This window comes from Acanthopagrus latus, chromosome 18, assembly GCF_904848185.1.
Source record: "Acanthopagrus latus isolate v.2019 chromosome 18, fAcaLat1.1, whole genome shotgun sequence".
NCBI classification, from domain to species: domain Eukaryota; kingdom Metazoa; phylum Chordata; class Actinopteri; order Spariformes; family Sparidae; genus Acanthopagrus; species Acanthopagrus latus.
Genome location: NC_051056.1, coordinates 23874878 through 23894574, shown reverse-complemented (window position 1 = coordinate 23894574; position 19697 = coordinate 23874878). Strand labels below are relative to the sequence as shown.

The window sequence follows — 19697 nt, the reverse complement described above, 5'->3', positions numbered from 1 at the left end:
CTTTATCTGTATTTGCACCAAAAGGTAATGAAGTCTATTCTGGCCATTTATCCATCCAAGTTTCAACCAAATCCATTAGGTAGGTTTAGTGGAATTCTGCTGACAAACTAACCAACAAACAAACGTGGGTAGAAAGTTAGCGACTAGCTGGTGAACATTTAGCAGAGTCAGAAATTACCATCAGGAGTTGGTGGAGACCAAAAACAGAGCTGAAATGACGGTGACCAGAAACATGAATGCTAAGCATGAAAACAAGGCAGTGGTGAACCAGCAACTCTGCTGTGTAACGTAGCCTTAAATTCGTGTTTATTTCAAAGGAGTCTGGTTGCTGCACATAAAGTGATATAACTGGTTCAGCTTCCCACTGGAACAGGCGGTCTGATGAGGCAGTGAAAAAAAGATTCTAAATATAGCTCAGACTTGAATGTAAATTGATGAATCGTTGATGAAATTAATTTTTTAAGGTGTCTAAAATACATTTTGCTGCTAAACTATTCCGTGGCAGAACATTAATTAACTACCGACAACGGCACGCCTACTGATCCAAGATTCAGAAGCGTTGTCCATTAATGCTGGCAGTAATGGAAATATGTCTCATTGAAATACACACAAATACATATAAGCACATCAAATAAACATAAAAGAGAAGACATTACATGTGTAATGTACCCATCTGTACTTCCCTGACTAGCAGCACATTCAACCCCACCTCTAGAAAACAAAACCGTCCCTTTGAATTGTATCATGGACTGAAAGTGCTCTTGAAAGATTAAAATAAAAAACAGGCTGAGGGTAGCACACAATAGAAACAGGAAATTGCCTTGAACTTTGGCCGGGGACTTTCTAATCACAAACAAGAAGTGTTGTCTCACCTTTTCTGTAACCTGAATTGTTGTCTAATGAAATGTTGTTGCGCTGTGACCCTCAGAATCAAAGTAAACAACAGTAAACAGTGAAAGACCAAATGCTAATTTACTTTTCTGTTAACAGCTGGCACTGTAGGGAATATATCTGATATACAGGTTGTTATATTATGATTTTTGTTCCTGTCAGAGTAATAATTGCAGTGAACACGAAGCAATTAGGCCCAAAAAGTAAAGGAGAGACTTGAATCTGAGAAGGGTGAAAGAAAAAGCAGGGCCTGATTGATGAGGAACCAAAAACACTGAAGATGAGCGGGAAAGATTTCTGCACAGAAAAACACACAGCGTCATCGAAGATGGCGAGGACACCAGTGAGCGGTCGATTGACATTCATCTGAGCTTTAATCATCTCGTCTTCATTTATAAAAGGTTTCTTAACTTCTTGAAGTCTAACGAGGCAAAGTGCCTTGAATTTTTGGGGTTAAACAGTCGGTCCAGACTGCAGTGTGACTAAATTTCATTTAGAAACTTCAGTACATGTTTCAAAACACAGAAAAAGTATTACTCATATCTGCGCTTTTAGATTCATTTTTAAATCATGTTTTAACACTATTAAAGGTTTTTAAATTAATTTCAGTGATTGTTGAGGACCATAAACTGATAGGTTTGATATATTTGTGTCTGGGCCGTAGCTACGACAGACGAGAACACATTTCCAGAGTTGTTTCCTGCAGTAATCAATAAGTCAAGGTTTACATCCTACAGTGACACAGAACAAGCACATGGTGCGTTTTGAAGGCTTGTTCTGATGGTTTTTATTTTCAATTTTGGGTTTTATGGCCAAAAAAGAGGAATATTGTATTTTTACCCTAGTCTTCTTCCCAGCAGTGTGTCGACTGCCTCAGAAAGCTTTTTAAAACATCATGTTTGACCGTAATATTGTCGAGTTCAACGCAGCAGGCCTGTCGAGCTTTGGATTTCTCTGCATGATGAAGCGTTACGCTTTAAGCTGCAGTAAGACAGATAATCGACGTTTGAAGAGTCTGAAGGCTTAGTTCCTCTTCTTTTCACAGTTAAACACATAAGTGTGTGTAGATCATTAAACATTGTGTTCGTCTGCTCTGTAAGCTTTCATCCTTAGCATGTCTGGCTAACTAGCTTGCCACTGTGGTAACCTGACCCAGCTTTACTTCCAGGAGCCTTTCAGATGACATGATGATATTTTCTGTGGTTGCAGTTTAATTATTAACCAGTTCAACCACTGTGTTGTATTTCCCCGAGCTCACGTTAGTCCTGAACATTAAAGTTTAAGGCCTTTACAAACAGGGGACATGACGAACAACAACTTAATGTTGGTGTGAAAGCTCTAAAAATGAACCTTGTTGGAGATAAAACTGCATCACTTTTGTAACCACGTTATATTTACGTTCTGTCTGAAAGTACTCTCGACAAAAACAACAGCTGGAAAAGGAATAAAATGACGTCCAAAGATTCAAATATTTATTGTCATTGTACAAAACTATGAAACTGCGACGAGTCTCCCTGAGCTGCATAGTGCAGAATATAAGATGAAATTTTTAATAAAACAACAGAATAAGATAAGATGAATTTATTTATTTATTTATTTAACAAAATCCAATATTAATAGTTAGCACGTATTTACATACACAGTAATTTGTAACAGATCAAATTTATTGTCCAGATGCAAATAAATTGTTGTTTACAGGCCGTTAATAACCTCAGCAGCTCTGTATGATCTGTGAGTTTAGAAACCGCGGACGACTTTACCTGAGATAACAGCATCATGTCCGCCAAACACATCGACACATCTGTAAAGCCTTTTTTTCCCCCTGAAGGCTGAAGTTAAAACATCCTTGAAAATACAGACAAGTATTAAAGTTAAGCAGAAAAACAGAGTTATGTTAGAATGAAACAACATTGTGGTCTTTATGTATCTTTACTATACTCATAATAAAGGACTAACCACCTCAATACAGCAACACAAGGACAACGATGTTTTATTTTTTAAGTTTCTGCTACATGATGATGAGTATTCAGTCTGAGGCTCTTTTTATCTTCAGAACAGAAGGACTTTCACAATTAACATCACTGTGATTTCCAGAGCGAAGTCGAACTAATATATTGGCTATTAAACCGTCTCTGTCTACTGGGCAAAGTTTGCATCCACTCAGAAGGGTACCGACCTTTCAGCAGAGTCTGTGTAATCTCGGAGGGCAAATAATCAAGGACAAGATTCCAGATCTTCATCCTCATTATAATTAAGCACTGCGCTCAACCTCTCATGAGGAAGGAAATTAAAAATCTCTGTGTACCATGGAGTTCTGGTTGGTGGGGTATTTTTAATCCATTTTAAAAGGACACATTTGCGAGCAAGAAGAAGCGTTTGTCTAATAATATGTTGTGATGATGAGAAAGTGCCAGCTCCTCGGAGGCTAAATAATCCTGGATCTTTTTCTCACTGCAGTCTGAAATATACCACTTAGACAAGTGACTCCAGCACCTGAAATCCATTTACGCCCCTAAGAGTGGTGAAAGTGAGTTCCAAGATTGCGATTGACTGCATGTGGGGATAAAGAGGTATTTTTAAACTCAGAGAGTTAGCTAGCGTTAGCTTCATCTGCAAGCTGCAAGAGCTGATGAAAGCTGCTAGCAACAGTCAAGTCAGTTTTATTTGAATAGGTCAGAGTCACAGTCACGGTGCCTCAGGGGGGCTTTACAATCTGTACAGTAAACAACATCCTCTGTCCTTAAACCCTCAATTCAATAAGAACAGACTGTAGAAGTGAATAAATGGAAGATCCACAGAGGAGTCTCCGAAGCCTGACAGATAATCAATGTGTACAGAACAGACAATTTCAATTTCTGATATGAGTGGGTCATCTAAAAAGTGAGTGACGATCGTGGATCCAGGAGGACGACCGAGCAGGTCAAGTGGTGCCGGAGCGTCACGACCTCCTCTGTTCTCAAAAGACGTCAGGATGTACGCAGACTTTGATTCTTGGAGAAGAAAGTACAGACGGTCGTCATTCCAGCTGGCTGATGGCTCTAAAATGATTTTGTCTGCCTCTGTCAGAAATCAAGGGCCCACGTTTCAAAGATAACGAAGAATGTCAATCAGAAATCAATTGTAAAACTGTGCTATTCAGCAGTCTGAGTGACAGCTGTAGCCGAGTGTTGAGGCTCAGCGAACAGTCAATCAAACGAAAGAAGAAGTGTGGATATCTTTTGATGCCTTTTTAAAAATCCTGTCTCCAGCCCGTTCGCTTGCCGAGATTTTAATGCCATAAAGTTTTAATGTTCGCACCTTTGATCACAGCTTTTAAACTCTAATTCTTCTGTCTCCTCAGCCCGACAGAACCTACGACCTGAAGATCGGCCAGCCCACCGTGTCCTACTTTCTCAAGCAAGCAGCGGGCATCGCGAAAGGTGCCGGAAAGACAGGTGAGATGTTCTGCTGCACTGATGTAACTGCTCCACTTTTCACCCGCTGAGCCCATCCTGTAACGGACACACGTCTCTCCCCAGGCTCGGTTTTGAGCTTTGCTGTGATTGATGTTATATTCATTACGTGGGGGAACTGCAGCGGAGGAAGGAAGTGGCAAAGGTGGAGTGTTAGGAAAAGAGAATTATGAATTTCAACCTTTAACGCTTCAAGCCATCCGTAGCCTCGTTTCACCTGTTGACTTCTAAAACCTCCCACACACACACTTTTGCCACTTTTATCATCGAATGTTTATTTAATTTTCACTCCCCTTTAATTCTCTATTCAAACTCTTGATCTTGTTTTGTGTTTGTGTGTGTGAAGGCCATGAGACGGCAGGGATGGTGTCCGTGAGGGCGGTGTACGAGATCGCGAGGGTGAAAGCCGAGGATGACTGCTTCAAACTGAGGAACACCTCCATGGAAAACATCGTCAAAAGCATCGCCGGCTCGGCCCGTTCGCTGGGAATCAAGGTCGTCAAGGAGTAAGTCCTGATCCTGTGCTCGATGCACAGTAAACCTCACCTGTGTGTGTATAAGCAGTGCTGTCAGAAGCATCTGGCACATTTCTGCAGGGTTACAAAGAAACAGCAGGTGAGTGATCATCTGTTGAACAACCACTAGAGGTCAGAGTAGATAACAGTAGATGACAGTAGAGAGTGCATGACCACTGAAGTATGACCTTTATTATTCATAATAATGATAATATATTTTGTTTGTATGCTGCTTTTCATGATGTTCAGACACTTTACATTATCACATTTTAAAAGGAGACAAGACATTCAGAACAAAAAGAAACAAATGACGCACATCCGAGACCCCTGACAAGACAACGGGACCCGACCTCGTTGTGAGGAACCGCTAGTCCTTGAAAGGAACCCAAAAATGAAAATGCCATCATGTTCTACTCGCCTCCGTGCCGAGGAAAGGTCAGATGGAATTTTGAGGTCCAACGAAATATTTCTGGAGCTTCACAGCAAAATAGTGTGAAGTTGGCGAATCCATCGTAACTTCAGAGAGCTGAATTACACCGTGCGAGCGGCACAGAGCCATTTTTTATGTTGTTGTTTTTTGTTGTTGTTGTTGTTGTTGTTTTCTTACATTTTAGTCTCCATCCACTTCAGTTGTTTAGGAGAATGCTGCTTCGCTGTGAAGCTCCAGAAGTGTTCACCTGTCTTCACATTGGCATCATTACTGAATTTGCATTTTCTGGGTGAACTTTAACATCGAGCATTATTCCAAACGGAGTCCTATGAATTATTCATCTGTTATATTTACGTTGGATTTCTCCTGTCATACAGCTTCACAGCTTATATTTGGGCTACAGTCAGCTATTACGTTAGAAAAGAAATTCGAGTGCAGAGGTCCAACGACATAAAGCCTTGAAAACTTAAATACAGCTTTGTATTTCCAGTTCAGTACCTCCCCATACTCAAACTTTATGATTGTACAGTATCTGCTGTACTACCAGCACACCGTATATGATCAGACATTATTCTCTTTTAGACTTTATGTCTGGTCTTAGTTTAGTTTATTGTTACCGGCTTGATCTGGCTGGTGTAATAATGACACCACAATGACGCTCGACTCCTCCATCTGTCCGTCTTCCTGTGGTTGAGGCTTTAGTTGTAGTTGCAGGTGAAATACATCCATATTTTGCTGTAGAGGTCACTTTTTATTATGCAGCCCAACTACTACTTATAGAAACATAACGTGAATAATACCATGCAGGGTACCTGACAATAACAAGCAGTCAGCACGGCAACGCCAGAATTACAGGCACAGAAATTGAATCAGCAGCTCTCTCCTGGCAGCGACGCTGGACCCTGTGGTTTAAGATGTGTACTGCGTGATAAACAATGTGCCTGGCTTGATTCCAGCCAGAGACCTTTGTCGCATATCATCCAGACCAACTCTGTGAGCTGGTGTTGTCAAAAATATTGATTTATCGGTACATACTGATCCTGAATGTTTGAGAAGGTTTCAGTACTCACAGAGAGCAGCTACGCTTCCTCTGTTGCTCATTAACGATGGCAAGTGCAAAACGTCCACGACTGGGTTTAGTTGACTCAAAAAATAAAGGAGTGCAGTTTAGAAAATATGTCACATTGAAATGGCAAATGATGCAAGAGCGGCGCTAACAAGCACCTGAGGGCCGACACTTTTACGGAAAACTTCCACATGTTTGGAGGCAGTTCCCATTTCAGCCTCACTGAAGTGGTTTGCAAGGTGGCTCAGTAAAGTGCTGTTGATAAGTGTGTTGTCCTGTTGTCGGCCCGGCAGCCATTTGTAACTCCCTGATAAGCTAGTCCCTCTCGGAGCTATCAGGCCTGAGGAATCTCTGCTGATAGGAAAAGACCGACTGTGGTCAGAAGTAAATTAACTTGCATACAGCCGTGCTTTAACACCAACTACACAAGAGAATTCTACAGTTTTATCCCCTGTAGTGCTGAACATGAAATATCAATATTTTTCAAGGTATGTTAGTGAAGTTACAATCTGCTGTCCATTCTCTAGTGTCCTAACCTGCCTGAGTCTAAGCAGGTTTTATAAAAGTAGGTATGTATACTCAGAAACAATTGATTTTTTTAATGTGCTGTTGTTGACTGTGCCACAGTGAACAAAGGCAATGGAGGCGCTCCCCTCTCCCCTTTCCTTCATTTATTTGTGTATGTTATTTTATTCTCTTTTACTTTTGTCATAGTAAACTCCACCTGCTGCTTATTGTATTGTGTTGTTTGCACACTTTTTGCTGCTGTGTCAGATTGGATTTCTCCTACAGGGGATCAATAAAGGTTTGTCTCATTGGACATGGTTCGCCATCCCGATCGGCAGAATAAATGTACATTTCTGCAAAACCAAAGACATGTTGAAACAGTCTTTATCATGACAACACTGTGCCAATGCTCTGGTTTGGTTAAAGCATAAAAAAAACAGGGTTCCGATTTGGAAAAGATCATGATTTGTCTTGAGAGATACCTGTTTTAGTCACAGTGTAGTGGTGAAAATCTGATATTGCGATGTCCCTGCTGTAAAGTCTGTGACAAACTGTACATATATGAATGTATCAGTGTTTGGCAGAAACATTAACCGCCAACATTTTATCCTGGTTCCTGGTTCTGGGTAAAATAGCCCTCTGAACACTGCAGGAAACACAAAAGTAACTACTAAAATCATGGAGGTTGAATTAGTGGTCCCAACGTCACACGCTGCATGATGTCCTGTTGTGTAAAACATTTAAATTAAGCGCTTTAACAAAGATTGTACGTCTGCCGTTTTGTATCAGAACGCTTTAAACACCAGCACACTTTCTCACCTGTGAGGAACTTTGCATCTTAACATCCACCTGTGTTTACTTTCAGATGTTTATCATTTTCTTATGTTTTCTTACGCATTCCTTGTTTCAGTTCTGTATTCTTGCACCATCTCAGTCCTCCTACCTGCCGCATCTGCTTCTCCTTCAGTTAATGATATTGTACTTCTCCCAGAATCCCTTTCTCCCCCTTACTTAAAACTTAACATGTCTTGCGGCTGCAGAGCATTATGATTTATTGAGAGTACTGTCAGTGGAGAAATTGGTATCTCTGCTTCTCTTCACAAAGGATGTTTCCCCCGGACGGCTGTTGAACACTGCTGCATTGTGGCGACTCCACAAAGAAGAACGACGCTCTTTGGTTCTGAGGGGCCGACGCCAAAAACTGTGTTCAAAGTTAAAGTCACAGATAGATGATGATGATAGGAGTATAAAGCTGAGTAGTAGAAATATCTCCTGTTAAACATCACCGGCTCCACTCGAAACATCCCGACGTCGTGTTTGTCATCCACATTTGTCCAGTTTTATTAAATTCACTAAATGATGTAGGAATGTAAGGAACTGCTCAATTAGATTTTACTGCGGCGGTACGTCAGAGTTTGGTGTAGCGGATTATAATATTTTCTGTCTCTTTCTCCTTCCTTCCTTCTTCAGTCTGTCGGCCGACGAGTACAAGATCTTCCTGGAGCAGCGAGAGGAGAAGCTGAAAGCTGACGCCGCCGCGGCTGCGAGTGAAGCTCTGCTGGCGAAAAAGAAATGAAGACTCGCAAAACACCCGAAATCAGCGCCCTCATTCCCTGTTTTTACTGACTGTGTTAATGTTGTTTGAGTGATATTAATAAACAGTTGTTATGCGAATGTCTGTTCCCTTAATTGTTTGTTTTGACTGTTCCAGAATGATTTTAAGGATTTTTTTTTTCGTCACTTTCGTCTCAGCGACAACAACATCTTCTCAAATTTGGGGAATATTTATGACCGCGAGCATTTGGTTTCCTCTGAGCCGAGCTAATGAAACTGTGATTGCTCTGTCTTGGAAGGATTTGTACATGCAGTCTCTTTGATGTTATTATCTATTATTAACACTTCTGGAAGCGATTTGGATCTTCGTCAGGTTGTGCAGATGGTTTCTTGCACACTCGACACAGTTCTCATCAATCCGTGATCCAAAGGGCTCAGCACATGAATTAATGCAGAAACATCACAGCTCAGTATAATGCTTTATTGACTTTTAATGGAATAATTGTGGGGATGTTTGTTCAGCACCTTCAAATGGGTCAGTCTCATTTAATGCCTCAATATTTAATGCCTCATTGTTAAACCAAGACTGAACAATTAATCAATGCACAGAAAAGTTTTTTTTTACAACTAATTGAGTCATTTGTAAAGCAAAAATACCAGCGATGAAATAATTCAGGCATTTCAAAATGAGGATTTTCTGATTTTTTTGTTAAACATTTGTACGTTTTTGTTGTTTTGACTGCTGATGGGATCAAACGAGCAATTTTAGAGGATCCCTGATGACTCTGGAACATTTAACTGAGAACAAATTCCTTTTAATATTGAGGAAAAACGTTTGACTGAGTGAAGCTCCTGTTAGTGAGACAGTAACACTGACTCTCTTGGTTTCCTAACTAAATGTCGATACTGTTGGGATTGCAGGGAAGGTTGTCATCCGAAAGCGTCAGAATTATACTTGGAAATCAACAGTCTTAATAACAGGAGTTTTGATCAAGATTGTTGATAATGTAACTCTTTGTATTATAAGAGGACATATAAACCTTAATTAGTTGTTTATTTGTGTACTGGACCTTCCATCCAAAGTCAGAATTCCAGGTCAAAAGCTCGAGTTCGCCAACATAAACACAAATGACATCACCGCAGTTTGGTGACGCACGTAGTGAACAATTACTTTTTTTTTTTACCTCTTCATCATTTTTTACTTCATGATGTGTTTGTTTAGTAGTTTTCACTTTCACTCAGTTGATCTGTGCTCAGCAGAAGTCCTGACGGTCTGTGTGAGAAGCCTGAGCTGTTGAATCTGCTGCAGCTGCTGTGAAGTTTGCAGCGAGCGTCCATGATTTACAGAGTAAATGCACTTGAACGTTTTCAGATTGGAAGTTAGAAATACTAATTTTGGAATCTCCTACTTCAGACTTGCATTGAACACACCATTAATAGCACATCAGCTGTTTATTAGTCATTATAGGACACTTATTTATTCCACAATATTCTACAATGACCAGGTCGTTAAACAAGTTCTCCCTCAGTAATCTGCTAATTATGGCTTGTTGAACAGTTTCCTTTAATAACACTTAGAACTGGTTCATACTTATGTATTGGTTAAAACAGCATTATGTAGGATTTGGCATTTTGTGTGTCTTGGCGCCTCCTACAGTTTCTGAGTGCAACACTACTGAGATAAATACAGATCCCAGGTCTGTAACAGTCTGTCAGGTGTAATGTGATGTGTTTAAAACTTGCATCTTGAGGTAAACATGTGTAACACTGTGATCCGACCCTCTCACGGACACCATCCGCTCTATTACAAGCCACTTTACCATCAGAATGACTTTAACGCTGTTAATTTAAGGTAAAGAAAACAAAGTGTTGCTTTAAATCAACGCTCCCTCGTCCATTATGTGCATTAAGACTTAATTGTTGGTGTAATTGTTCCTTCTCTACAGGCTGGCATTGATGAAACTCTTCTGAAGTGATTTAAAGTTCCCATGAAAGGCGGGTGGAGTGCTGTTTGCTCCGGCAATTCGTGTTTCCTGTCGAAAGAGGCGGCTGGGGAGCCATTCCTCACTGATATCGATTGGCGTCTGCTGCCGCCAGTAGTGCTAAATGTGCATTACACATTAAGAGACGGGTTATTGGTCACAAAGTTAGTGTATGCCCCTGAGTGCAGGATGAGTCATCACCATTTTTTTGAGGAAGTTACAAACTCTTGAATATCATTTATTTAAGGAAAAAAACAAACATACAAAATGACTTTTTGGCACCGTTGGACCTGATGTACAGTAATAGTGTTATATAGAGCAAGATGTGTGGTAAAAACATCTTAAACATTTTTGATTTCATGAAAACTTCAGAGAGGAAGTTCCTGTGAGACAAAATCCACCGTCCTCTCTCTGTAAACACTTAAGTTTAGCTGAACCTGGGCGCCTGCCAGCAGGACCGTGTCTCCACCATCTGTGGAGGAGGCTCTCCATTAATCACATGGTTGGACTCCTCCTGTCCTGTCCAAGTGTCCTTGGGAACTCCTTTTTAAACAGCTGCTGCCATCGGTTGCTGAGAGAGAGAGTCAGACCGGGTATTAACATCCGTCTGAGTGATCACAAGTGGACATGCGTCCCGACATGAGTCTCAAGTGACCACTTCCCCGCTCGCTCTGTATGCAAATACACGCGTATATCACTGGGTCTAACAGATATAACGTTTTTTTATACATAGAAAGGAAATTTTCATGTGAAACATTAGCCGAATTATAAAGAAGGACAGAATAATTAACAATTTGTTGTAGACAGCATTTCTTACAGTTTATAAAGTTTCTCTTATTCCAACAACTCATAAAATTTCGAGATTTTCAAAGGGAGTCTGGGGATTTTTCAGTGAGCAACAATGAAGTTGCCTGAATGAGCAGCAAAGAGTGTTTTGGATCAAATGAAAAGCATTTTTTGTTAAGTACAAACATCCACCTTTGTGTTACTCTTCCTTACCACTGATCAGCAAACAAAGAGGATTACGTCTTTAAAGTCACTTTTTCACGGATCCATAGGTTTATGGAGAGAAGATGTTTTTTTACACAAATAAAAAAATCCTCATCTATAACATTAGCCGAATTATGAAGAAGGTCCTGATAATTAAAAGTGATTGTAAACAGCGTTTCCTAAAGTTTATAACGTTTCTCTTATTACAACAACTCACAAAATTGAGAGATTTTTAAAGGGAGTCTGGGTCGTTCTCTAGGGGCGAAAGTAATTTTTATTTGTCACTGAATTAATGAATAAGCAGCAAAAAGTGTTTTAGATCAACTTAGAAGTTATATTTGTTTAGTACAAACATTTATCTTTGTGCTACTGTTCTTCACTACAGATCAGCCAAGACGCTTTCTGTGCAGAGAGAACTGTGTCTTCAAAGCCATTAATTCATCAAACATTGACGGACATTGTGCATATTATGCATGTGAATGTTGTTTTAACTCAGACTTTAAAAATGTGAACGTATCCTTTGTTATACTACTTATAAATGTTGGCAGTGAGCGTTTGAAGTGATCACCTCTGATCAGGTTTCATATCCCCTCTCTCCAGAAATAACGAAATATCTTCATGTTTATCATGCCGAATTATGACGAAGGCCAAATTAGTTAATGATTTCTTGTTAACAGTGTTTCTTTAAGTTTATAAAGTGTCTTCTGAGTCAACAACTTACAAAATTGAATATTTTTTAGAGGGAGTCTGGGGACGTTCTCTGCGGGCGACAGGAAAGTTGCCTGATCTGTAACTGAGTGAGACGATGAGCAGCAAAAGGTGCTTCAGATAGAATGAAAAAAAAGAAGCATATTTTGTTATAATATCAGAAATTGTGAAATATTCTGACAAATGTAATGGGTTTGGGTTTTTTTTTTTCATTTGAATAAGCGAAGATAAAGGAGAAAAAAATCGGTACATTCTTAAAGCAAGTTGGAAATGTCTTTTGTTTTCTCCATTTACATGCATGAATTTCATATTTTCCCTTAATTATTAGTCTACATCTATCGGTCTCTCTGTTTGTGTGGGTGCAGTTCTTGTCTTCGCCAGCAGATGGCAGCAGTCAGCCGTGCAGCTCTTCCTCCCCTGCTCGTCTTCCCTCCATCAGACACTGCAGCAGCAGAAGCAGCCAACGAAGGAAGGAGATCTTCGCTTTGCAGGAAAAAAACAAAAAACAAAAAACAACAGTATAATGTCTCCGGCTCTGCCTCGTTACATGTACTCTGTGTTATCTCTAATGTGGCCCCGGGGGGTGGGGGGAGATATTACAGATTATATTCGGCTCCGTCTTCCATCTTTTATCCGTCATGATTTACAGAAAATTGGTGTATTTCTGTGTGATTTTGATTATATGTTCACCTCCATCCAGTTTTTGTCCCACATCCCTCTTTTACTGTACCTCTAATTTTAGCCTCCCCTCACTCTCCCTCTGTCTCCCCCACTCCTCTCTCTCCAGCCCTCCCCTCTCCGCTCCTTCTGAATGGAGGCTGAGAATAGACGAGCAGGAATGCCTATATATGGAGTCTTACACCAGCACGTCGAGCGCTGATGGAGTCGCCAGGTACACCGAGTGAACGTGGGCTACTGCCGTGATTTGTAAAGAGGGGGTGCTAGGGATGGAGGGATGGAGGGGAGGGATGGAGGGAGGAGTTGGGGGGGGGGGGGGGTCATATGCCTACTATTATGTGTGTGCGTGCATCATCATCATCAGCAGCATCATCATCATAAGTGGGAGGCCGGCTGCGTGTGCACATGCGCACGCAAAAAACCTCGATGCCAAGAGTGTGCGTCAGTCTGAGTCAGATAGTGTCTCATTCTGTCTCGTCATGTGTGTGCGTCAGTGCTGTTGCTGAGCGAAACTCGCTCCAGGGGAAGAAATGGAGGAGAGGAGTGGAGTGTGTATGGGAGGGAGAGGAGAGAGGCAGGGATGGTGGGATGATGATGATGATGATGATGATGGTGATGATGATGATTAGGGAGGAACAAGGGGCTTGACTGTGACGACACGGATGCATCAGCCGCATTATAAGTGCACTTTAATATAAATGCATTTGTATGACAACCAAATACACTTATAAGCAACACAATAGAACACTGGTCCACAATGTCCATTCTGCAGTAGGTAAGATGTTCAGAATATATTCCATCTTATGCAATAAAAATCTCTTTCTCATATGTACAGACCGAGAACAGTTTCATACAAATGTACAAATGTGTACAACCTTTCTGAAAAGAACATATGCCTATATCCACAGACATAACGCATATGCATTAACATCTTGTTCAAATGTCACACATACAATATAGTAATTTTACACATGTATAATAACTTAGCCTTGAATAGCTAGAAACGTAGGAATCAATCCTTTACTTGACCGTAGACAACTCTACGTGAGCATGTCGACACCATGGGAATAGTACCATTCTCAACCCGTGTCGCTTGGTAACTGAATAGAAATAGCACCCCATCCCTATATTTGTCATTTTTTAAAACAAAACTTTTGTGTATTCTAACCCCTCTCAAAAAAGAAGAATCGCTCATTCACATAGTCAATTGTGCCTCAACTACACCGCGCTCCAGTGGAGCAACGATGTAAAAGTCCATGTTGAATGGACATGATAAAGAGTTCAGAGTTCAGCAGGTCAGGGGGCCGCTTCAGGAGCCGCTATACGCTGCCAGCATTGCAAATATTGATGCTGCAACAATATCCAGCCAACTGGAGGGACCTGAAGAGCCCACATTCAGAGTCTAATGTACAGTACGACGGAGCAGTGGATTTGTGGCATGATCAGAGAAACTTCCAGACAACGTCTCCTTCGACAATCTTGATATCTTCACATGCCAGAATCTCTTCACATGTTTTTTCTTTTTCTTTTTTTTTTTCCTTTTGTTTGTTTGCACATCACATTGATACACAAGATTTTCAGATGGAGAGATAAATATGAAATGTTAAAGGTTTTATTGAAGCCGCAAACTCAAAGCTCAAAGTATCTCGGGTTTTAAAGTTACTGTCTGTGGGGGTTTTTGTGTCGCCTCGAAGGCTCTGAAGTTTGTTCAAGATCTCTTGTGGTTGGATGCTCTGGTAGTGGTCACCCGAAGGACGTAGAAAAAAGGAATTGTAAACATTTGACTTCCGGGTACGTTTGAGGTTTGGGTTTGCGTTGCTGCATGTCAGGCAAAAAGTGCTATAATTCATTTCCCCATTGAAGTAGCAAGAAATGTTTTTTCTTTTCTTTTCTTTTTTTTTTTTGTTCACAACAGATTTTTTTTTTTTTTTCACTACGAGTGAATACAAATGCGCGTCTGGAAGTTAAACAGCGCGTTACACGTTCAGAGAGTTTGTCTCTGTCTGATCATATCTGAAGCTCATGTCACAGAGAAGCTGAGAGGCACCACATGGACTCAGAACCCAGTCAGTTCTGAGCCCATGCGGTCGACCCGTCACGTAAAATGTTGCACCAGGTTTGTAGTAGTATACAGATTAATGACTGAACAAAAATATAAAGCCAATCTTTGTTCTGAGGAGACATGTAGGAGTTAAAGTCCTTAAGTTGTATATACATTATGTATATTTATACACTTAATTATTTTTTACTTTGCAGTAAAAGGGGCTCCACAAAATATGACAATATGCCATACTTAATGAAGTAAGTCACAGACTTATTTTAGAACGGAGGAACACTTCCACTCCCATCTGGAAGACAAAAAGAGAGAAGAGAGACAAAGAGGACGTTAGTGGTCTATTTTCAGACGAGTTTTTTCATTTGAGAAGTCAGGAGAAGGGACAGATTCTCACCTTTGTGGAAGCACTGTGGCGATGGATGACATTGGAGTTGATACAACTCAGGTTGTTGCCCTAAGCCAGGGGCGATCGAGGCACCTGCCCCAAACATGGGTTCCAGGACGGCCAGTTCCTCCAGGAGGGACTGAGTGCAAGACACAGCAGGCGTGGGCGAGGCGATGGGCGTGGACGTGACGGGGCTGGGGGAGGCAGTGAGGATGAGGGGAGGGGAAGCCGGGATGGAGGAGCAGGAGGACACAGGAGATGACACCACCTCGATCTCCATTGCTTCCTCCGCCAGCCCCTCCCCTTCCACATTTGCCCCGGCCTCAGCAGCCACAGTCGCCCCGCACCCGGCCATGGAGTTACATTGCGCCGATTGGACGCTACAGAAGTGGCCCACTCCCTCAAACTGGGAGGGTTGGCGCCAGCACACTGGGGAGGAGGGGCTGGAGGGAATGGGCACGGGGGAGGTGGAGGGGGAGGCGGAGGAGAGCATGGCGGACTGGGGAGGAGCGAAGTCGTCTTGGAGGAGGGTTTCTAGGATGCTCTCTTCAAACAGAGAATCATCATCGTCGAGGAAGATGGGAATGTCCAGACCTCTCCATGCTTTGATGGGATAAAACTCCCTCAGCATGTGGACTGAATCCGCAGGTTCTACGGTGGGGGACAGGAAGGGGGAGGGAGGGGAGGATGAGGGTGACATGGAGGGGGGAGAGAGTTTGGACAGCAGTGGATCCAGGTAGAATCCCTCTGCCAGGGAGCTGATGTGCTGCGCTAAGAGGGAGATCTCCGCCCTCTCCTTCTCCCTCTCCCTCTCCAGGGAGAAGAAGGACAGGCAGGGCTGTTTACCGGGTGACGCCTCAGGGGTGAGGAGGCCCTCAGGGGGACACTGGAGGGGCCCCAGTGGCACATCTACATACAGCGGACCCCGAACCTCGGGAAGGGTCATCACTGTGCAGTCGCCGTCTCCGGGGCTGTCAGGCGTGGGGGGCAGCTTCTCGTACAGGGAGCCGCTGCAGGGGTCGACGGAGAACAGGAAGTCAGTGGACAGCGTGGGCAGAGCGAGGGGAGGCTTGGTTGAGAGGGTGGTGGGGGGAGTGGGGCTGGAGGCGGTGGTTGGTGGGCCTGAGGAGGAGGCTGCAGGGGCCAGAGAGGTGGTGGCGGTGGCCGTTGTGGCAGAGGGCGGAGGAGTGGTGGTGCCAGTGGGGTCGAAGCTGAAGAGAGGCTCACCAAATGGGAAGCTGGCCCCTCCGATCTGTGGGGTGTAGGGTGGAGTGCACACAAACTCTTTGCTCTGCTGAGCTTGTGAGGTGGGGACGGGCGGGAGTGGCAGGGGGAGAGATGGCAGAGGGGGGTCGAGCTGGAAAGAGGGAGGCAGGAGGATGTTCTGGGTCAAAAAGTCTAAGTCTGCTACTGTTTCAACAGTGACCGGGGTGGGTGAGGAGGCGACTGAGGGGCTCTCAGTGGGATGCTGCTGGAAGAAGCTCTCTTCCTCCAGAGAGGAGATGCTGGAGCGGGGGTCGCCCTCCAGCTGCATGGCCTCGGCGGCAGAGCTCCCCGGTTCATCAGAGGAGCCCACGCTGCAGCCGGCGGTGCTGAAGTCAAAGGACTGGGCCGAGAGGCCGCTGCTGCCTGGGGTGAAGACCTGGTCTGGGCTGGAGAGGGTTTCTGGAGACTGGAGGCTCAGACCCTCCTGCTGAGAGGTGCCGGAACTGAGGACCAGGGTGAGCTGGTTCTGCTCTGAGCTGAGCTGCTGACGGACCGACCAGGCCTCAGATTCACTGGAGGGGGAAACAGAGGAGGAACAGGATGTTAGGGAGGTGTTTTATGATATTTGAATCAAACGACTTGAAACTGATGAGTGGCCTGTTGTGAATACCTGATGATGTAGTTGTTGCTGCTGATGGGGATCTCTCCCGGCTGCAGCTGGAGCACCATGTAGAGCCAAACCCACGACTGGTCCTGAGCCTGCACACGCACCACCATCTCAGCTCTGCCCTCTCCTCCTTCTCTCACTGTGGAACAACAGTCACAGCACAAGTTGGCACCGGTTTGTAATCCTATTAATCATCATAGTGTTGTTCTTCGCTGCGTGGATGTGCCAGTGGGCACGATTTGTGTGTGATTGTGTGGGCAAGGACAGTTGTAGAAGAGTATACTTACATAGGCTGCGGTGCTGAGCGGAGGCATGTGACAGATCCTGTGGGTGGAGGAGGCTGTACCAGGAGCGAGCGCGTAAAGCTGTCACATCAAAGCCGAGATAGGAGCTCACGCTGCGGGGGAGAGTGGGCGGTGATGCGTTAGGACCATAATGCTTCACCCTTTTTTTTTTTTTTTTTTTTTTTTTTTTTCAAAGTTATCTCACGAGCAGATTGCCTATTAAAACAACAGGTGGAGGGTGGAGGTGTTTGGGACTCACCTGTCCTGAGCGAGCTGCAGCCTCATGTCGCGGCCGTGCTGCGAGTAGAAGCAGGCCAGGAACAAGTTGGTGTCAGCCAGAGGAGGGGCGGAGGAGGTGGACTCCCTCTCTGCTCCGGGGCCGGAGCGGCTCGGGTGGGGCTCCAGTGGGGAGCAGAAGCACACCCAGACCGGGTTGGAGGTCCAGTAGGAGCCGGTGGTGGGGGAGGTGGAGGGGAGAGAGAGGCAGCGAGCTCGGATCAGAACCAGCTTGTTCCCAGCGCTCTGCCTCCGCACGGACTTAGAGGTGTTGAAACGACAGCGGAAGAGACGATCTGTGGAGGAGAGGATGAGAGGAGGAGGGTTAGATCTCTCTAGAAATTTAAAAAATATATATAAACTTCTGACTTTAATGATGCGTTTTTCTCTGATAACTCACCCATCTCGAGGGAGGTGGAGGTCGACAGGTTGTTCCTCATGATGAAGTGGTCTGAGGCGTCGATGATATCGTACACGCTGTCCCCCTGAGCCACGAGATCCACCTGGAAAATTAACACACATAACACTAACGTTACCCCCTGAAGTAATGGCCGTGTGTGTCATTTCAGTTAACTACACAAATATGTGTGTATCTGTGTGTATGTGTGTGTATGTGTGCTCACCATCGAGTGTCCGAGGTGCTCGGAGACGCTGTCTGACAGGTACAGGAGCTTCCCCTCCCCGGTCACCAGCATCAGGAAGCCCGGCAGCGCCTGCATCAACTCCGACAGCTCGTGGAAGGACAGAAAGCCCGCGCTCTCCTCCAGACCAGCAGCGGTTCCCCCTCCTACAGACACGAACCGGGACACAATGTGCAGAATGCGTTAACAGGAGCCCAACAGAGCCGAGCTCTGCGGCGGGCTTTCAGCACCGCGGACAGAGGCGAGCCGGAGCGTTTCAGCACCGCGGACAGCGACACACGCTGCTGAAACTCATCTATCAGCTTCTGTATTGATTGTTTGTGATCAGTTAAGACACCCGGCTGTACAGAATGAGATACACGTCAGGAGAGCCGCCTGCTGTGCCGCTAAAACACTTGTTGATCCCCCCCCCCCCCCCTTCTCTCTCTCTCTGTCACCGCTACATGAGCCTCATCAACAGGTTGTTTAATTCATTCTCACCTTGAGTGAAGAAGACGGATTTCCTGGTGTACATGCAGGCCAGTGACATGATGTGCAGGTATGACAGCCGCGCTTTATCTGCATCGGTGATAGGCAACAAGTCCTTCAGGTTCCGGATCTCGGCGTTGATCTGGTCCCGTCGAGCCTTGGATGCTCCTTTGGTTGAGCGGTACATGGTGGCCGGCTGCTGCTGCTGCTGCTGCCGCTGCTGCTGCTGCTGCTGCTGCTGCTGCTGCTGCGGTGGGTGAACTATCGAAATTCCTCCAGATGTGAGTTGGAGAGTTGTTGTGAGCGGTGTGTGTGTGTCAGCGCCGCTGAAGTCTCAGGTCGTCAGAGTGGAGAGAGGAGAAGAGCTCGGAGGTGTTATTGGACTGTCATCTCAGCTGTGTTGTTGTTGTTGTTGTTGTTGTTGTTGGATTTAAAACCCCGTCTCCTGTCCTGGTCCCCCGGCTGCTTTAGCTCCACCACAGCGTCCACCAGCTCTGAAGGCTGGGCCGGCTGCTGGATGTCTGTCCCCCCGCTCGGAGTGCAGGTGAATCGGCGGCTGTGGTAGCCGTCTCTCTCGCACTGAAGTCCGGAACCCGTAAATCTGGTTGAGGGACTCTGCTCGCGGGTCACTTATATAGGCTGGGACTCCGCCGGAGTAGGGGGGCTCCCAACGCACCAACACCGACGTAAAAGGGAGGGAGGGGGGTGGAGAAGGAGGGGGGAGAGATGTCTCATATCAGTGCTTGCAATGGTGAATCTCTCCCCCCTCCCTCACCCGTGCCCTCTCCTTTCGGTGACTCTCTCTCGACGTCAGCTCTTCCCTCTACTCGCTGATGACGTCGGGCTGAAATCGGGAGCTCCGGCGACGCAAAAAGCCCGATTTGGACAAAACCGAGTAAGAGGCGGAGCGAGCGTAAAACGTAAACGGAGTCACCGGACTC

General features: G+C 44.6%; 2 protein-coding genes across 2 annotated transcripts in view; one reads left to right on the top strand and one right to left on the bottom strand.

Moving 5' to 3' along the window:
* mrpl11 (mitochondrial ribosomal protein L11) overlaps nucleotides 1-8535 on the top strand; it is a 49623-nt gene extending 41088 nt beyond the window's left edge. The window contains exons 4-6 of the mRNA XM_037077309.1: nucleotides 4232-4325; nucleotides 4690-4849; nucleotides 8332-8535. Of these exons, the coding sequence (XP_036933204.1) occupies nucleotides 4232-4325; nucleotides 4690-4849; nucleotides 8332-8437 (360 nt within the window). The 3' untranslated portion in view covers nucleotides 8438-8535. The remainder of the gene's footprint in view (nucleotides 1-4231; nucleotides 4326-4689; nucleotides 4850-8331) is intronic.
* Nucleotides 8536-13427: 4892 nt separating this feature from the next.
* On the bottom strand, nucleotides 13428-19340 carry npas4a (neuronal PAS domain protein 4a). The gene is made up of 8 exons (XM_037077307.1): nucleotides 18769-19340; nucleotides 18271-18434; nucleotides 18048-18150; nucleotides 17631-17943; nucleotides 17375-17484; nucleotides 17091-17226; nucleotides 15224-16992; nucleotides 13428-15121 (listed from the first exon to the last, which is right to left on the bottom strand). Exons 1-8 carry the CDS (start codon nucleotides 18941-18943, stop codon nucleotides 15093-15095), a joined length of 2799 nt encoding a protein of 932 aa, XP_036933202.1. The 5' UTR covers nucleotides 18944-19340; the 3' UTR covers nucleotides 13428-15092.
* Nucleotides 19341-19697: the final 357 nt, after the last annotated feature.